A 20,225-nucleotide genomic window follows, 5' to 3' on the forward strand; every position below is an offset into this window, starting at 1 on the left:
GATCTTCCCGGACCGGGGCACGAACACGTGTCCCCTGCATTGGCAGGCGGACTCTAAACCACTGCGCCACCAGGGAAGCCCTAATCATTCTTTTTCTTAACCTTTTAGTCAGTAATTATTTGTGACTCCCTTAGACTTTTTTTTTTTAATTAATTTATTTGTTTTTATTTTTGGCTGTGTTGGGTTGTCGTTGCTGTGTGCAGGGCTTTCTCGTTGTGGCAAGGGGGGGGCTGCTCTTGTTGTGGAGCACAGGCTCTAGGCGCACAGGTTTCAGTAGTTGTGGCACATGGGCTCAGTAGTTGTGGCTTGCGGGCTCTTTAGCACAGGCTCGGTACTTGTGGCGCACGGGCTTAGTTGCTTCGCGGCATGTGGGATCTTCCCGGCCCAGGGATCAAACCCATGTCCCCTGCATTGGCAGGCAGATTCTTAACAACTGCGCCAACAGGGAAGCCCCCTCCTTAGACTTTGAAAATATAGGAAGAATACTGATTTTGAGTGTTTTCAAAAGCTGACTTTCCCTGTTACTTTCTATTTTCTTGCCTAAGATTTACTTGCAAATCTCTGTGGGAAAAGAAAAATTAGAAACACTTTTGGCTCTTGGGAACTAGCAGAGCTCACCCTGAATGAGGTGGGATTTGCAGGAGCTTCACATCTGAAGCCCTTTAAAAATGCTGTTAATTTGTACTAAGGGGCAAGCAATACTGATTTTTGATCAGCCTGAATTTAATTTTTCAAAATGTTACTTAGTACATAACAACTTGAAATAAGCTACTGATGTTTTTAAGTTTGCAAAGGATTCTTTGGAACTTATTTCAATAATTAGGAATGAAAGCTCATTTTTAGGGAATGCATGTCAAAGGGTATGAAACATTTGTTTCCTAGCAGGGTACCTATTTCTTACATTCCTATTCATAGAGTTTGTTCTGTGAATCCTTGTTTCCTGGTAGTGCTGAGCCCCCTGGGAGCCTTGTAGCTCAAGGGTGGCCCTGGTCAGCACTGGAGCCTCCACTCTGCCCCCCGCTACCGGCTTGTTTGAGATCTGGGCTTCTCTTTGGTCCCTTTGGCACAGTCCTCTGACTCTGCTAGACCGGAAGTTAACAGGATTATATGCTCATAGATTTTTCTGTCCCCAAAACTTTTCATATTGAAAATTCACAATTATTGGGTATTTGAAAGAATTACATGGTGAACACTTGCATGCCCTACCACTTAGATTCTACAGTTAACATTGTGCTATATTTCTTTTATCACATATTTAACCATCTATCAATTTATCTTATTTTATGCATTTCAGAGTAAATTATAAATACCAGTGTCTTTCATGCTGAACACTGCTTAAGCAAACATATCAATATTAATCTTTTTATTGTTCTTTTATCATCTAAGCTTGGCATATTGGAAGGTAAATAATTTTGTAGCTCATTGATTTGTTTTTCCCTTAAAACATAGTCCTTACTGTAAGGCTAGAGATTGACTGTGGGGAAGCTACTAGCCAAAGTACACAAAGCTTAATAATTTTAATTGTAGTAAATCTGTTTTTATTGTCTTCTCTGACCGTAATTTAATCTTCTATTTTCTGCTTACATAAAAATAATTTTGGATGTATGTGTTCTGTATTTTTAGATACCTTTGTCTGGATATGGAGGCACAAGTAACCTGATTTTGGAAGATGTTAAAAAGTTATCTGACAGTTACATGGTAACAGTGAATGACTTAGTGCCTGGCAAAGAAAGTAGAATTGTTTTTTCTGTTCGTAACACTGGCTCTCGAGCAGCTTTTGTTAAAGCTGTAGGTTTTAAGGATTCTCAGAAAAAAGTTTTGCTGAATCCTCGAGTATTAAGGATTTTTCCAGACAAATTTGTGCTCAAGGAAAGAAAACAAGAAGTAAGTATGAAAGTCTCTGCACTAAAAATATGAGCTTATTTTTAGGTTAAAGTAATAATTATGTATTTTATGGTAGAGAGCTAAAATCATATTTGAAAGGAACTTAGGAGTGGAAGGACTTATCTGATCTTGGAAATACTCTTCATGTGCATCTTTGTCTATAGTGACTGTTTGTGCTCCTGTGACAGTTTATTCAGAGTGAAATGACTTACTCAGAAATATTTAATATTCACTCCTGATTTTTTTCTTGGCATCAGGATGTTACTATAATATATAATCCATCAGACAGAGAAAACAATTGTAAAAACACCACAGAACTGTCAACTATATACTTTTTTGGTGGAGATGAAATTTCAAGACAGCAGTACCGAAGGTGGGTCACTTACCTTACATGATGGTGGGGACCATTCAGTGGAAATAAAGAGGCTGTGACAGTGGTTTGGGATTTGGAATTTATAGAAGATGTTTCACTACTTTTAGTGAACTGGCAGATGAAAAATCTTGGTAAAATTTGTGTGACTGATAAGCTACCTGTAGGAGAAATACAGGTAGAAATACCTGTAGGAAACTCGTCTGCAGGTTTCCTTGCAGTATCCTTTTCTGGACGTACATAGGGGCCTCGGCTCCTTTGCTCAGAGAGGACCTTGGACTTCATCGTAGGACGGTCTTTGTAATGATAGCAGATCAGTTTCAGAAAAGATTTAAGAACTACTGAAAGAGTATATTGTGTAAACGCACCTGACTTGGAACATTTCTGGGAGTGTTGAGAATCATTTCAGAGGATCAAGCCTTATTTTAGACATGTGTAGGGTGTCTAACTCTAGCTACTTAAGCTTGTACTTGTAAAAAATTTGGTACATCTGATCTAAATGTAGTTTAATATGCTGGAATGTTGTCAACTTTATATTTAGGTCTAGGTGTGATTTAGACATTCTGTGTGTTGAATTCGGAGTTCTTGTGTCACAAAATCTTGTTTCCTAGCCTAAAGCTGAGTATGAGGTAAGTGAAGCTCCTGCCAGTTCATCGTTCTCAGGAAGTCATTGTCTCACGGGAGGGCGGGCGTGTGCGTGGGCCAGTCTTTCCTTCTTCCAGTCCTTTGTGCTCTGCTGTGTTTTATTCTGATACACAGTTCAGGAAACTGTTTTATTTTTAATCTGTGAAAGACTGTTAGAATGTTTAAGAAGAGTTTAGTGATGATTTGCTACATGATGATAGCACAGACCTGAAGTGAAGAGCTCAACTTTGAATGCGGTTTTTTCTCTCAGTTGAGTATTTTAGAAATAGAAACTGGCATTTAGAGAAATTAGATCACAAGTTTTTTGGTTTTTTTCCTTTCTCTCTACTGAGATATAGAAATCAGCGTACTCCTTTATAACTCCTCTTTGCCATTAATTTATAGTAATGAGATTTCTTTCGTTTGTGAACATCTGTGTTTTATAGAGAAATTTACTTTTTAGTTCTCTCACCTCAAAATTCTCTAGAAGAGGTCAAAGTAACAGAATTACATGGTAATTTAAATATTCCCTTCTGATGTTTTATTTGTATCATTTTCTTGGCATATTTTTTCTGAGACAAATTTCTAACTGACCAAATTTTCACAAATAATGAAAATGTATGACCCGAAAAGAATCTAATTTTATCTTTTCTCTACTCTTCTGTTAGGAAGTGGTTGATTTGATGTGTTTAACTGAAACTGATGATTGTACTCCCATGTATAACTTTTAAGGGAATTTCCAAAACAAGGGGTTTTTTTTTCAATTACTTATATTGGGATTTAGGACATTATATCTATGAAGTAATGTATCATGATGTTAGTGGGATTTTCCAGATGCATGAATAAAATCTAATTAAGGTTATTTTGTATGTATAAACGACTTCTGAATAAAATCTCTACTGGCAGAGCCATGCTGCACACACCAGGGGTGAGGAAGCAGGTCCTTCCCACCCAGAGCATGCTGCAGAACATCGACTTTGCGGAAGCATTTCAGGACGAGCTGCTCGTAACTGAAGGTAGGAATTTCAACGTATTTTAAATCTTCTGGGTCCAGTGTGTGAGGAGGAAGAGTGTTAGCTTAGATGTGGTATCAGGCTGAATTTGAGTCACAGCTTTACTGTATGACTTTGGACAGATTACATCACTGAAATTCAGTTTCCTTAGCTGTAAAATGAGAGGAATAATGTCTCTGTTCTCTACACAGAGTTCTTGTGAAGATCAGATGAGAGGGCTTTGCCTTGTAAATGTTAGATGTTATTGCACCTAGTCTTTGGGTGGACTTGTGAATAGAGGAGGAGAACAGTTATGATTAAACTCAAGTTATTACTGTTTAAGATTTCATGATTGCAAACTTACACTCATTTTGAGATTTCTCTGCTCTTGTGACTGCTGTGCAATTTATGGAGGATGTGATAGTGGTAGTGTGACTCTAATCTAGATGTTTAGCCCTATTTGAGCTGAGCTGAGCAATTCAGGTATTTACTGGTATCTATGACTCATACAAAATATAAGAATGGAAACATGCAAATTGTGTAAAAGTATGTGTATGGATTTTCACCACAGTATTGTTTATAATAGGAAGAAATTAGAAGTAACCTAAATGCCCAAGAGTAGGGGATCGTTTAATTATGCAATAGAATATCTTGAAGGCATTCAGACAATATGATTCTATATTAAGTGACATGGAAAGCTCCTCAATTTATTAAGAAAAGAATTATTTTAAAATTTTGCATATAAGATCACCTGTCTCCCCCTTGGCCTGTGAGCCCCTAGAGGCAAGGGCTGCACCTTCTACCCCTGTGACTCATGCCCTGCACTCCCCACCAGCTCATTTGGTAAAAATAATTTAATGTCTTATTTATAGTTACCTAGGTAAAATTGCAGGAGTATACACACCAAAATATTAACAGTGGTTATATTCTGGTGGTAGAATTTCAGGTGGTAGTGTCTTTTCCCCCCATTTTTATTTTCTAGTTTTTTAATGATGAAATACACACTCCTTCTGAAGTGGGAAATGATAAAGGAAAAGGATATTTATGCCTATGTAGAGGTGATATAGAATAGTTTATGATCTTTTCAGCAAATTGGGAGTCTAGATCATCTGCTTCAAGGGTGGGTTAGTTAAAAATAATGAAAAGATTTGAAATGGTTGGAAAGAACGTTGGATTTGGAGCTGAACCTCAGTTCATAGCCCATCTCTGCTACCTCAGCTCCTCCGAGCTTCACCTTCCATATCCCTTCCTCAGAGGAAGGATCCACGTGAAAGAGTTAACCTGAACTGTGCCGTGGAGATGGACCCAGACACATAGCAGCAGCAGTGAAGTCTAATGAGAACTAGGCAGCGTGAGTGTGCAGCCCTCGCAGCTTCACGACTCTATGTCTGAGTGGACTTGGTGGGGAGTGCAGGGCACGAGTCACAGGGGAAGAAGGTGCCGCCCTTGCCTCTAGGGGCTCACCGGCCAAGGGGGAGACAGGTGATCGAAGTATAGCATGAAAGTGCTGTGACAGAACTGTCCTTAGGGACCTGGGGGCCGCGGAGAAGTGGCAATCTGCTGAGAAAGCGGGGAGGGGGTTGACAAGGAGGAGAAGGTGTGGACCAGGGTGGGGGAGGGTATTCAGGCAGAGGGAGCTGCATGTGCAAACATTCGGGAAGTGGGTGTGTTAAGGGTTGTGTTGACAAACCTGACAGGTGACCTGCTGAGACCCCCCTGTGATGGGGTTGAGTGGGGGCTTCAGGTGGGTCCTTGGGGCCAGGTTGCACATCAGGGAGTATTGGGCTCCCGGAGGTGGTGTGCATGCTGTCCAGGTGAGGGGAGGAAGCAGCCCCACTTGGTCTTGTGCTGGTTGGTGTAATGGATCCCTATAAGAATGTTGCGGTTGAACTTTTTACATGATTATTTTGAAAAACATTTGAGCGTATTACTATTAAGCATTCATAGCGATCTTACTTTTGTAAAATGTGTAATTACTGTGGCAAATAATTTCACAATTAAACTTTTATAGTCAGATGTATTTAATATAAATTTTAATTTACACTTCCTGTGTTCTTTCTGAGTTTCCATCTTAAAAACACTTAATTCTTAATATCTAATTTATATGTAGAATACAAGCATGTTCTCTAAAATTTCTTGTATATATAAATTCAGGTAGGTTTATCTTTGGATAAACCTTGAGCACTGTCTGATCAATCTAAATACATGTAGTTATACTAATACTGCCTGTTTCTGGATTTACTTAAGTTTTTATGAGACTGCCACTTATGAAGTATGTGCTCTCAGACTCTGTGTTTTGGCCCCTCATTTGGGGTGGAGGTGATGATGCCCAGAGAGCTGTGGAAACTGACCGGGTTGGTTTATGCTGGGGGTCAGAACAGTGCCCACAGCCCTGAGAGAGGTTGTTACTCGTACTTCCCGTGAGGAGACTGAGGCTCGGACTGGTGAAGGAAGCTGCCAGAGGTCCCAGGCTGAGCGTTGGCGTGGCTGTAATCCAAATCCAGGGCCAGAGCCTGAGCTGCCAGTCATTGATGCTAATCCGTAGTGTTAAAAATCCAAATGTCACCTACCCCCAACTAAGAAGATACAAGAAAATATGTAAATATATGAGTGCCTCTGTTACTTGGTGGTGTGATTATGTGAAGATTCATGTATTTCAAACATTATTTTCTATTTCAGTATATGACCTTCCCCAGCGGCCCAATGACATCCAGCTCTTTTATGGAAACATGCGTAAAATTATACTTTCAGTAATTGGAGAATTTAGAGATTCTGTTTCTAACAGAGAGTTTCTTCCACCTTCTTCCAGACCTAGCTTGGAATCTAAAAGGTAAAACTAACAAAACATCTTTCATCTGAGTTGAAGATTATTTGATTCACAGTGGAACTGATCTTTTACCTTGTACTTTGTTGGGTTTTTGTCTCAAACTGTTTATTTCATCTTTATTTTTAAGTTGAAAGAATTCCAAATTCACAGAAAAGTTTAAAAACAATACAGAGGGACTTCCCTGGTGGCGCAGTGGTTAAGAATCCGCCTGCCAATGCAGGGGACAAGGGTTCGATCCCTGATCTGGGAAGTTCCCACGTGTTGCAGAACAACTAAGCCTGTGCCACAACTACTGAGCCTGCACTCTAGAGCCTGCGTGCCACAACTACTGAGCCCATGTGCCACAACTGCTGAAGCTTGCGTGCCTAGAGCCCATGCTCCACAGCAAGAGAAGCCACTGCAATGAGAAGCCCGTGCACGGCAATGAAGAGTAGCCCCCACTCGCTGCAACTAGAGAAAAGCCCATGTGCAGCAATGAAGACCCGACGCAGCCAGAAACAAATAAATTAATTAAGTTACTTTTATAGAGAACTCCCATACGCTATCTGCACCGAGATTTCGCAGTTGATAACGTTTTACCACATCTACCTTATGGTCTTTCATGTATATACAGGTTTTTCTGAACCATTTAGGAGTGACTTGCAGACATGATGACCAGTAGCCCTGAATTGGCTGTAGATGCCCCCCCTCATAGGCATGGCAAGCCCGTCAAGGTTAGGACACTGATGCGGCGATACAGGACCACCATCTGGTCCACGGAGTCTCCCAGTGGTGTCCTGTGTAGTTAAGGCAAACAGCAAACAAGAAACTGCCTCTTTCCACTTCCTCTTTGGTCCAGAATCTAATCTGAGATCACACGTGCGTTTGGTTGGCTTGTCCATTTACTCTCTTTCAACAAAGGGAGTTCCTCAGTCTTTCACAACAGAGAAAACAAACAGGGTTTGCTTATCAAGTACGATCCACAGAATCAAAGGTATTTTCCAGAATGAAGCTTCAGTACTAATTTGGGGTGAAACACAGAGAAACCTGGGGTTGCCCATGGTACTTTCTAGATCTACTTTGTAACATCAACACTCCCCTCTGGCTTAGATTTAACACAAGGTCCATAAGTTGTGGGTGTGTTGTGTCACACAAGAGACTATTTTGATCATGAAAGGTATTTTATGCTTTGATAACTATGTAACTTACGTGATACTTTTCAAACAGCTGTGCCACATAAATTCGTAAGTTTCAGATTTCTTTACCACAAGCAATGTGAGACAGACCAGGTGCTGCCTGTTTTAAGGACCCCAGTGCATTTGCTGTGGTATCCTGCATTTGCAAGATTACAAGGTGATTTAACCAAGCCATCTTTCTTTTTTTTCTCTGGTCGTTTCTGGTAAAAAGGGAAAAGTAGGCTGCAGGCCAGCTGCTAACTCTTTCTTACCGGATACCTTGATGTTTTTATACAATACAGGCCAGTTACTTTGTAAAATATTCTTGACTTCAGTTCACAGCTTCAGGACATGCAGAATGATGCTGCTGGTTTCTCAGTGAAGCTTCCTCGGTGGTGAACAGTGCTGATTTGTCCTGTTACTAGCAGTATTTTTATCACTTTGTTTAAGTGGTGTTTGCCAGGTTTCTCTACTGTAAAGTTAATAAATATCTTGAAGGGATATTATAATACACAACTTGGAGACAATGAATGATCTTGTTTCTTGTGAGACTTTGAGCACCCAGTGAGGATTGCTTCCTGAATCATTTTATGTCTGTCTTGGTTACTAAATGGTGATTTTCTGATCCCATCTTTCTGCATTTATTAGTTATCTTTCTACTTTGAGGAAGGAATTTCCTTTTTCTTCTTATTCACATATATTAGGACCAACTCGTGGATTCAAGATTAATCCTTGTTGTCATTATTTAGCCCCCTGACCTGCTCCTTGGTCTTTTGCCTGTGCCCACAACACCTCTGGGCACCTCCTTATTCACAGGTACAGCAGGATGGTCGAGGCTCGTCCTTCACTTGCCTGTCCAGCCTGGAAACGAGGACACGGGCAGCAACGTGCTCATTGTTATTGAGGTGTCCTTGCTTCTAAGCCCGCTCAGTGGACAGAGCTAGGAAATATATGAGTTTATATACAAATCCACGTGCAATTCATATCTACTTCTGTTTATAAATGTGTTAAAATCTTGAGTTTACACTGATACCTCCAATTCTAATCTAACATAACATGTGGATTCCTTTCCTCCTTCCCATAATTGTACCTTTTTTCTCCAGTACTGAGAAGCCTGGCCCCATTATTTTCAATATGTTTACGTTTTACTTAGTCCCCCTGTTTTCAGCCAATCTTGTCTTCACATGGTCTGTCTCCCTGGGCCCAGTGTTGCCAACTCACACCAGCAAGTCTTAGTGGCACCAGTTGAGGGCTGACTCCCCCCATCCCCATCACCCTAGTGCCTCTGACTCACGCCAACTTGGTTTCTTTAATCCTTATGCTGTTCTTGTTAATTTTTTTTCTAAGATAGTCAAAGATAGTATTAACATGTATTAAAAATTACCTTGAGGGCTTCCCTGGTGGCACAGTGGTTGAGAGTCCTCCTGTCGTTGCAGGGGACACAGGTTCATGCCCCGGTCCAGGAGGATCCCACATGCCGCGGAGCAACTGGGCCTGTGAGCCATGGCCGCTGAGCCTGCGCGTCTGGAGCCTGTGCTCTGCAACGGGAGAGGCCACAACAGTGAGAGGCCCGCATACCGCAAAAAAAAAAAAAAAAAAAAATTACCTTGACAGTTACTTCAGTTGTGAGGAACTTGTTCTTAGGAAGCTAAACAAACAGTAATCAACTTTGTTTTTTAAATTGTTTTCTGATGTTTGGCTGGTGCCCCCTTTGTTTCTCTGGGGCAGTATAGGTCTGATTGGAAAGGGGGGGGTGGTCAGAGGGCAGTGAATTAGGGGTGAAGAGAGGGATTTCTCTCTGTCCGCCAAGTGTTGACTGGAGTCCAGGTGTAGCCCTGCTGTGTGGTAGGTGAACTTGGTCACCGCACCAGTGAACTTCAGTTGTCATGTGTTCACGTGATTACGAAATTTAGTTGAATTACAATTTTTTAGTAATCTAAGGCTTATTAGAAAACCCAATTTCAACACTTAGTAAAAAAACTTCCTAAACTTTATTAGCATTTCTTAACTGTAGTTTTTTGCCAAGAAGATTTTGTTTTAAAGTTTTTTGGTGTTAGCGTTGTAAAGCCAGTTATCATTATTCAGTTATAGATACTTGAAGAGTTTTGTTGTTTTTCTTAAATTCTTAATATTGGGTAGGTTATTTTTGTTTTTTTTTTAAGGAAGGAAATTCTTTTTATTTATTTTTTGGCTGTGTTGGGTCTTCGTTGCTGTGCGCGGGCTTTTCTCTAGTTGCGGCGAGCAGGGGCTACTCTTTGTTGCGGTGCGCAGGCTTCTCATTTGCAGTGGCTTCTCTTGTTGCAGAGCACAGGCTCTAGGCGTGCGGGCTTCAGTAGTTGTGGCACGTGGGCTCAGTAGTTGTGGCTCATGGGCTCTAAAGCCCAGGCTCACTAGTTGTGGCGCATGGGCTTTGCTCCGAGGCATGTGGGATCTTCCCAGACCAGGACTCGAACCTGTGTCCCCTGCATTAGCAAGTGGATCCTTAACGACTGTGCCACCAGGGAAGCCCTGGGTAGTTTTCTAGTAAATCTTTTTTAAAAAACATTTATTTATTTGGCTGTGCTGCGTCTTAGTTACGGCACACAGGATCTTTAGTTGTGGCATGAGGGATCTAGTTTCCTGACCAGGGATCGAACCCGGGCCCCCTGCACTGGGAGCACGAAGGCTTAGCCACTGGACCACCAGGAAAGTCCCTCTAGTAAATCTTTTAAGAGACCTCAGATGGCATGCAGAAGTCAAGGCAGGAAACAAATCATTGCAGATTCTAATTAAAGATTAGTAACATTTAACCTATACTGTACTTTACTTTTTATACACTTCTTTAAGAAAACCCCAATGTGAAGGATTCTTATTCACTGAAAAATATATAATGCACTTTTATTTTTATGTTTTCAGATTTATGAATAATTAATATAAAAATGTGACACAGTCTGCTTTATCATTTTAAATTTCTTTTCTCTCTCTCTCTCTAGTGAATCTGGCAGTTGTGGGACACATGGTGGTAACATTTCTTTGGATGTTTTACCAGTGAAAGGTCCTCAGGGGTCTCCACTTCTTTCACAAGCTGTTCGCCCACCTCAAGATAAATCGGCCTCAGAAGAAGTGTGGACTGTCCAGCCTGAACACTTGATTTTAGTCGCCCCTTCTTGTGAGTATGCCCCCAACGACAGGACAGAAAGTCCCTCTGGGGCCCGGGCTGTACTTGCTCTGTCCTCAGGGCTCTCATAGGACAGACCTGGGCTCCGTGCAGATGTGGCTGGTGGCTTGCCCAGGCCTCCCCTGCCTGCTACAGACCCAGCCAGAGTGTCATCCTGACACGAGGACAGTGAAGAGAGGGATTTCTCTCTGTCCGCCAAGTGTTGACTGGAGTCCAGGTGTAGCCCTGCTGTGTGGTAGGTGAACTTGGTCACCGCACCAGTGAACTTCAGTTGTCATGTGTTCACGTGATTACGAAATTTAGTTGAATTACAATTTTTTAGTAATCTAAGGCTTATTAGAAAACCCAATTTCAACACTTAGTAAAAAAACTTCCTAAACTTTATTAGCATTTCTTAACTGTAGTTTTTTGCCAAGAAGATTTTGTTTTAAAGTTTTTTGGTGTTAGCGTTGTAAAGCCAGTTATCATTATTCAGTTATAGATACTTGAAGAGTTTTGTTGTTTTTCTTAAATTCTTAATATTGGGTAGGTTATTTTTGTTTTTTTTTTAAGGAAGGAAATTCTTTTTATTTATTTTTTGGCTGTGTTGGGTCTTCGTTGCTGTGCGCGGGCTTTTCTCTAGTTGCGGCGAGCAGGGGCTACTCTTTGTTGCGGTGCGCAGGCTTCTCATTTGCAGTGGCTTCTCTTGTTGCAGAGCACAGGCTCTAGGCGTGCGGGCTTCAGTAGTTGTGGCACGTGGGCTCAGTAGTTGTGGCTCATGGGCTCTAAAGCCCAGGCTCACTAGTTGTGGCGCATGGGCTTTGCTCCGAGGCATGTGGGATCTTCCCAGACCAGGACTCGAACCTGTGTCCCCTGCATTAGCAAGTGGATCCTTAACGACTGTGCCACCAGGGAAGCCCTGGGTAGTTTTCTAGTAAATCTTTTTTAAAAAACATTTATTTATTTGGCTGTGCTGCGTCTTAGTTACGGCACACAGGATCTTTAGTTGTGGCATGAGGGATCTAGTTTCCTGACCAGGGATCGAACCCGGGCCCCCTGCACTGGGAGCACGAAGGCTTAGCCACTGGACCACCAGGAAAGTCCCTCTAGTAAATCTTTTAAGAGACCTCAGATGGCATGCAGAAGTCAAGGCAGGAAACAAATCATTGCAGATTCTAATTAAAGATTAGTAACATTTAACCTATACTGTACTTTACTTTTTATACACTTCTTTAAGAAAACCCCAATGTGAAGGATTCTTATTCACTGAAAAATATATAATGCACTTTTATTTTTATGTTTTCAGATTTATGAATAATTAATATAAAAATGTGACACAGTCTGCTTTATCATTTTAAATTTCTTTTCTCTCTCTCTCTCTAGTGAATCTGGCAGTTGTGGGACACATGGTGGTAACATTTCTTTGGATGTTTTACCAGTGAAAGGTCCTCAGGGGTCTCCACTTCTTTCACAAGCTGTTCGCCCACCTCAAGATAAATCGGCCTCAGAAGAAGTGTGGACTGTCCAGCCTGAACACTTGATTTTAGTCGCCCCTTCTTGTGAGTATGCCCCCAACGACAGGACAGAAAGTCCCTCTGGGGCCCGGGCTGTACTTGCTCTGTCCTCAGGGCTCTCATAGGACAGACCTGGGCTCCGTGCAGATGTGGCTGGTGGCTTGCCCAGGCCTCCCCTGCCTGCTACAGACCCAGCCAGAGTGTCATCCTGACACGAGGACTTGGACCCCAGGCCAAGCTCCCGTGTGGCAGAGCTGCCCATCCGGAGTTTTGATTCCTGCCCCCCACGCCCCCATCCCCCACTGAGAATGCAGTTGGCACTTGGCCTCTTTTACCCTTAACGTTGATACCCTTGGTCCAGAGTAGGAACAAATCTAGTACCTATGTCTGTGCCCAAGACAGGGAGTAACAATTACCAGATTTCCTTTTTCTTCTTTGTTCACTACTAAACTTTATTCAGTGTCTTTGTAGTTTCCAAGAGTAAATGAAGGTCTTGCTTTACCAGGAATTTGAAATTTCTGTAATTGGGCAGTTGGGAAAACAAAATGAGTTAGTATGGTAGTGTTTTTATTTAGGATTTATTTTTACTATTTATTACCCTTTGTCTTTTTCACAAATGTTAAATGTAAGTAACATTTTATTTATCTGTTGTCATAGGTGATATGGCAAAAACTGGACGTTTCCAGATTTTAAACAATTCTGTTAGGTTACTAAAATTTGAGCTGTACTGGCCAGCACATTGTCTTACAGTGACACCACAACATGGGTTTATCGCACCAGAGTAAGTATGACCTCCCTTTCCCCTGGGTGTTATTTAGATGCTTTAGCATGGTGACTTTTTAAGGATCAAATAATAGGCCATTTTAATTTATTCAGTAGAATTTTGCAGTGTGCTGACTCTGTAAAGAGCACCATGCATGGTTCTGTGGGGCCACAGTGAGTTCAAGACTCATGCTTCTTAGCGGGTAGAGACCATGTCCACAGCCAGTTACGGTATCAGCCTGACAGGGTGGAGAGACGTGTGAGGCGGGGGAGAGTTGCTGATGTAGCTCTGCCTACAGAATTACAGCACAGGGATGCGGCTGTGCACGTGATGAGGGTAGTGGTCTCCAAAGCCCCAGGGGTCTTGCCTTTGTCACCTTGGGTCTAGCAGCTTATTCTGCTGGTTTTCTCTAAGGACATTTTACAGACACAGATTCCTGGCTTCTGATATGTCTGAGCCATAATCTAGTTTGCCGTTTTCTACAAAGGATATTTTAAGGTAAAAAGAAGTCTTTGGGGGCCAGATGGTGATGAGCAACTGCCCTCTCTGTGCAGCTTAATTATTGGGATATAGCCTCAGCTCTGCAGCTTCTCAGGGACTGTGTCTGGGTTGGCACAGAATACGCACATCTGAAAGTTGCTTCACATTTGGGAATAGCAACTTTGCACAAGAGCAACATGAAGTTTATTTGCTTTTGCAAAATGATGGCGTATGCGTTTCAGGAGAGTTTATTTGACCAAGACCGGGTTAAGGTATGGTTGGGGACACTCCAGAGAAAGGTTCCTAGGACCAAAGCAGTCAGTTAAATGTTTGTCTGTTAATGGGTGAAAAGCTGGGAGATGACTGGACAGGTTATTCACAGAGACTTGTCCATCACCCTGCATGTTGAGCTTTTAGCAGTGGGAGGTCATCTTGGCCATTTTGGACGTGGGTACTGACCTCTCTTTATAACTGGTGGTTTCTCTTCAGTCACAAATCCAGTTACATCGTCCACATTTAAGTCTTTGACATCCCATAGCTCTTGAAGAGAACAGTGAGCACAGAAAACCTGACCGACCCCCTTTCCCACCCTCTCTTCCCTTCCAGTTACAGTGTGACTGTGACGGCTCGTTCTTTTTCATTGGCGGCTCAGAGCCTTTGTGTTACTGGTATTTTGCTCCAGAAATGTTTAACTTGAATTGCTGTTTAGATGGCATTTCAGTGATGTGGTCCATTTTCACATGAGCTTTGCCCTTAGGTTCTTGGGTTCACACCACTCAGCTTTTTGTCAGCCACTGGGTTGGGATTGAGGCCAAATCAAATGCGCCTGGTAGCTTACCTCTGTTCTCTGCTCTTTCTGAGCAGTGAGGAAATAGTTGGTGACTGACAGGACAGTGTTTGTAACTCTTGTGGTTACTGCTCTTCCAGTACAGGGTATTCTTGGTTCTCAGTGTTCAATTCTTCTTTTAAGGAGCAACCTACAAATTCTTGTGAGTCCTAATTCCTCCTTATCCACAAAACATTCAGTGTTGCCATGGAGTGGCTTGATCTATATACACTGTGACAATGGACAGAAGGTAATTTTTTAAACTTTTTTTTGATCAACATTTCTCTTTTTTTGCAGTTTAAGTTTTGTAATCCTCACTGATAGCACTTACATTTCAGAAATCGAATTGAGGTGTCCTTTCAGCCCAAATAGACTTAATTAAATAGAGTATTTAGTGCAGAGTTTTTCCACTAGTGAGCTGAACAAGTGTCCTGGGTGGGCAGCAGTGGAGAGTGGGTCCTGGAAGCCATCATTAACTTGCAGATTTTGCTTTGGAAAAAAGAGGGGAGTTGGGAGAAAGGATAAAGTCGAAGAGCTACTTTGGGATCTGAATGGACTTTAAATTCACCAGTGTTTCATTTGTTTGGCATTACTTTTCTCTACCATAATTTAAAAATAGGAATTTTTTTTAAAAAAAACAACAGCTTCACTTGCATCTTATCCCTTTGTTTGGCTCATTTCAGAAAATTGTGAAGGTTCAAATTCGAGAAGACTTGACCCAAGAAGAACTTTTCACTTGTTTGACCTCCAGCCCATTTAGAATCCTTTCCCCAGAAACAGAGCCTTCAGTTAATCATCTGGTAAAACCAGTGACTAAACCACCTTCCACAAGAGTTGAGATAAGAAATAAGACTGTTACTTTTCCTACAACAGAACCTGGCGAGACTTCAGGTATTGTATCACAAGGTTACGTAATTCAGACTTCTGCTAGTACGTTGGATCTAACGCTCTTAGTTAACTGTAGTTTGTGATAGGTGCAGATTTCCCGCTACTTCAAGAGAAAATCAAGTAGTCACTGGAAATCATTTCAGTTATGAGCTGGATTTGCAGATGCTTAAAAATTGTACCATGTTGAATTTAGGCCTTTAATAACTCTCTGTTCCAGGAGGCTTAGATTTTCTTATCAGAACCATCCCTCCCCGACTCTCACTAGGTCTTTGACCAGAGTTGCTGCTAAGTTAGTGGCTGAAGAGGAGAGGAAGGTGGGTGGAGCCTGGCTCTGTCAGTTACTCTGCGACTACAGGCTCCAAACTTGCCCAGCCTCCCCAGCTGTGCTTAACACCCACCACCCAGGGCCTGGGGATGGTGATGCGGTGTGTGAAGCACCTCTGAGCTTCCTTGGGCCGGAGTAGTGCTTTCTGCCCTGTGGGCGCTCTCTCCGCGGCCTCGTGGTCTAGGATTGCACATGGACAACTTAGATAGGGTCTGGGGCCACCTGTTGCCTGGCCCCCCAGCTCCTCAACTCTCGCGGTCTGTCTTCCACTGCAGCTCAGTCTCCTGCCCTCAGGGTCCCTCCTGGATATCGTCGGCACCAGGATCTGTACCGTGTTTTTACTCAGTTTCAAGCCTGTCACTTCTGCCCATCACCCCCTCTGGCTCTTCCCAGCTCACTTACTCCAGGGGTCAGCAGTTGCCTGACCACATTCAGACCTCCAGGCCTTTCCCCTGCCCATCGCCCCACCCACAATGCACTTCTCCCCTATCCCTCCTCGACTTCTGTGCTCTGTCCCTGTAACCCCTCACAAACACTCGTGACTGCCTTGTGCCCCTCGCCCTCTGCATTCCCGTCTGGCAGAATCCCAGCCCCGGTTAAACCTGACTGTCTCCCCGGCCCTGTCTCTGCCCCTGAGTGCTGCGCAACTTGGGCCCCTAGACGCCCTGAGCACAGGCTTCCCCAGCGGCCCTTGCAGCCCTCCTCCCCGCTTGCCCCCGCCCCCAGCAACTGAGGCTTCTCTCTCGCAGCCCCCGCTGCCCCCTCCTCCCTGCTCCTGCTCTTTCCGGCTCTTGCCTTTGCCTCACACATGGTTGAAAATCTAGAGATCATCCCAGGTGACTTGGCTGGGAACCTGGGCCCACCTGCTCCTGCCGTCTCAGGCAGGGCTTCCTCGGGCCCTCCTACCCCCTTGTCAGCATTTCTTCCTCTTTGCCAAAGCGTCTCCATCAGGACACAGCACGCCTGCCGTCACTCATGGACAGGGTGCCCTCGGCCCCTCGCCTTGCTGCGGCTGCCCTCCTCCCTGGCCCCTTCCTGCCAGGGTTGTGCTCCCACCCTCGCTTCCTCAGCAGCTTAGCTGCTGCCACCAAGCAGGCCCTGAACTTGCTCCCATCAAGGTCACTAGAAAGCTTGATTTTGCCAAATCCAGGGCATCTTTTGTGTGTCTGTGTCAGTTTGACCTTAGCACTGGCAGCCACTCCTTCCCCCTTGGAGCAGCTCTCGGGGCTCATCTTGCCTCAGGGCCCCTCCTGAGCCTGTGCTGCTCCCTCCTCCTCTTCCGGCTCCTAACACCTGCATCCCGTTCCTTCTCTCTGCTTGCCCTGAGCCCCAGATGTGTGCACCCCACACATCCACGAAACCTGCTTCTCCAGCCTTTCCCATGTCAGCAGTGGCACCACTGCTTGTGCACTTGGTTGAGCCAAATCCCTACAGTTGATGTCTCTTCCCTTCTGTTCACCAGTCCCATCCATCAGCACGTCCTTTGCAGTCTGTCTTCAGAATAAACCCCACATCTGCCCGCTGACTTTCCTCCCTTGGCCACCACCAGGCCTGATGCGTGCAGGTCACCCTGTGCGGCATCTAGGCCGAGGGCCGCAGTGACATGGGCCAAGTTCTGCCCACACTCTGACCCCATGCAGCCTCTTAACCTGTGCAGCACCAGGGGTTCATGCATGGTGAAGACCCAGCTGTAGTTCTTCAGTAGCTTTGTGCATTGCACTTCCGTTAAATACAAGATAAGGCATCTGTCTGACAGGACTTCGTTAGAAAATATTGTTATTCCTGTTGGACTCCAAGGGATCTAAGTGTATTTTTTCCCTGTGATGAGGTCAACACAGTATTTTCCACAAATTATCCCACGAATCTGCTTGTTTATTTACCCCTCAAAGAGTTTGAGTTGTTAAATGTGTTCCTTTTAGGAAGTTACCTGGAACTTGAGAATCACGGTGACACAGAAGTGAGGTGGCACCTGTCATCCTTAGCCCCACCTTACGTCAAGGTCAGTAATAATTGCCTCAGATATACTCATTTTAATGTTTAACTTTATGCAGGATGTTTCAAAATCTGAATTATGAGCATATGTTGAGATAACTGGTTTTTTGTTCCTCTGCTTCATTTACTTAATTATCTTTGTAAGTGGGGCTAACCTGCCCAGTTGTGTTCACAAGGTGGTTTTGAGAGTCAAGTTAGAGAATGTATGTGAAAATACGTGCTTGCTCTGTTTCATGCTCTCTCCTACAATCCTGCTTTTTATCTGAAATAACTATTTTGAAAAATATATAAAAGTTTTATACCAAGGCATTGTGTGTGTGCTTTTCTATCCTGAGTTCCAAGTGCTGCTGTGTGTTTTCACCTAGTGGGAGCGAGTGCAGAGACGGGATTGAACCGTCCTTGCCAGTGAGTCTTAGCCTGTGTGCCCTGCAAGTGGTGTCTGCCACTGGGCACCACCCGAGCCAAGTGTGTGGTCATGTGTGATGTGGCCTCTCTCCCCTTTTCTTGGTTTGACCATCATGGTTATGAGCCATAATGTTAACAAGACGTGTGTAAAAGATAGTGCAGGGGGCTTCCCTGGTGGTGCAGTGGTTGAGAGTCCGCCTGCCGATGCAGGGGACGTGGGTTCATACCCCAGTCTGGGAGGATCCCACATGCTGCGGAGCGGCTGGACCCGTGAGCCATGGCCGCTGGGCCTGCGCATCCAGAGCCTGTGCTCCGCAACGGGAGAGGCCACAACAGTGAGAGGCCCACGTACCGCAAAAAAAAAAAAAAGATAGTGCTGGGCCCACTGACAAAAAATGAAGCACAGGTATCGTATGGAGTGTTGAAACACATGCTCAGCAGGGTCTTCAGGGTCTTTGAGGAAATGGCAGTCCTCCGATGCGGGAGCAGCCTCCTCTCCTACAGAACACTGCCGCCAGGGGTGGGATGAGGGTCTGCGTCAGGTGAGACCTGGTGTGAGCCTAGCCCAGGGTGCTCCTGGCCCACCATGAAACAGGCTGGTTTGACCTCAATGACTGTGAAGGCAATGGTGTCACTGGAATAGATCCGCTTACTTTTTTGTTTTTTTATTTGATTGTTTAAATGGTGTCTTTGTAGGGAGTTGACGAAAGTGGAGATGTTTTTAGAGCTACCTATGCAGCATTCAGATGTTCTCCTATTTCTGGTGTACTGGAAAGCCATGGAGTCCAGAAGGTGAGTTCTAACACCTTTTCACAGCCGTCTGTTAAGAACACAGTGTTGGCTGGCCAGGAGTGCCTCATTGTTTCCACCCAGAAGAGTTCACTCCACCTGGACCAGTGCTGCTCACAGCCAGGCTGCTGCAGGAGCAGCTGCAGCACAGGTCAGCACTCTGCTTCCTCAGCAGGCCATCTTGTGACTCCCCGCTTGCCCCCGCCCCCAGCAACTGAGGCTTCTCTCTCGCAGCCCCCGCTGCCCCCTCCTCCCTGCTCCTGCTCTTTCCGGCTCTTGCCTTTGCCTCACACATGGTTGAAAATCTAGAGATCATCCCAGGTGACTTGGCTGGGAACCTGGGCCCACCTGCTCCTGCCGTCTCAGGCAGGGCTTCCTCGGGCCCTCCTACCCCCTTGTCAGCATTTCTTCCTCTTTGCCAAAGCGTCTCCATCAGGACACAGCACGCCTGCCGTCACTCATGGACAGGGTGCCCTCGGCCCCTCGCCTTGCTGCGGCTGCCCTCCTCCCTGGCCCCTTCCTGCCAGGGTTGTGCTCCCACCCTCGCTTCCTCAGCAGCTTAGCTGCTGCCACCAAGCAGGCCCTGAACTTGCTCCCATCAAGGTCACTAGAAAGCTTGATTTTGCCAAATCCAGGGCATCTTTTGTGTGTCTGTGTCAGTTTGACCTTAGCACTGGCAGCCACTCCTTCCCCCTTGGAGCAGCTCTCGGGGCTCATCTTGCCTCAGGGCCCCTCCTGAGCCTGTGCTGCTCCCTCCTCCTCTTCCGGCTCCTAACACCTGCATCCCGTTCCTTCTCTCTGCTTGCCCTGAGCCCCAGATGTGTGCACCCCACACATCCACGAAACCTGCTTCTCCAGCCTTTCCCATGTCAGCAGTGGCACCACTGCTTGTGCACTTGGTTGAGCCAAATCCCTACAGTTGATGTCTCTTCCCTTCTGTTCACCAGTCCCATCCATCAGCACGTCCTTTGCAGTCTGTCTTCAGAATAAACCCCACATCTGCCCGCTGACTTTCCTCCCTTGGCCACCACCAGGCCTGATGCGTGCAGGTCACCCTGTGCGGCATCTAGGCCGAGGGCCGCAGTGACATGGGCCAAGTTCTGCCCACACTCTGACCCCATGCAGCCTCTTAACCTGTGCAGCACCAGGGGTTCATGCATGGTGAAGACCCAGCTGTAGTTCTTCAGTAGCTTTGTGCATTGCACTTCCGTTAAATACAAGATAAGGCATCTGTCTGACAGGACTTCGTTAGAAAA

The 20,225-nt window shown here is 44.7% G+C and overlaps 1 protein-coding gene across 1 annotated transcript in view; it reads left to right on the plus strand.

The window, feature by feature from the left end:
* Positions 1-20,225, plus strand: part of CEP192 (centrosomal protein 192) — a 96,819-nt gene that overhangs the window by 58,480 nt on the left and 18,114 nt on the right. Inside the window, exons 30-39 of the mRNA XM_024763700.1 lie at positions 1,624-1,884; positions 2,142-2,257; positions 3,785-3,894; positions 6,550-6,700; positions 10,824-10,999; positions 13,159-13,282; positions 14,715-14,820; positions 15,254-15,461; positions 17,703-17,782; positions 18,877-18,972. Coding sequence (XP_024619468.1) covers positions 1,624-1,884; positions 2,142-2,257; positions 3,785-3,894; positions 6,550-6,700; positions 10,824-10,999; positions 13,159-13,282; positions 14,715-14,820; positions 15,254-15,461; positions 17,703-17,782; positions 18,877-18,972 — 1,428 coding nt within the window. The remainder of the gene's footprint in view (positions 1-1,623; positions 1,885-2,141; positions 2,258-3,784; positions 3,895-6,549; positions 6,701-10,823; positions 11,000-13,158; positions 13,283-14,714; positions 14,821-15,253; positions 15,462-17,702; positions 17,783-18,876; positions 18,973-20,225) is intronic.

This window comes from Neophocaena asiaeorientalis, unplaced genomic scaffold (assembly GCF_003031525.2).
Source record: "Neophocaena asiaeorientalis asiaeorientalis breed wild unplaced genomic scaffold, Neophocaena_asiaeorientalis_V1.1 scaffold110, whole genome shotgun sequence".
In the NCBI taxonomy this organism is placed as follows: Eukaryota; Metazoa; Chordata; class Mammalia; order Artiodactyla; family Phocoenidae; genus Neophocaena; species Neophocaena asiaeorientalis.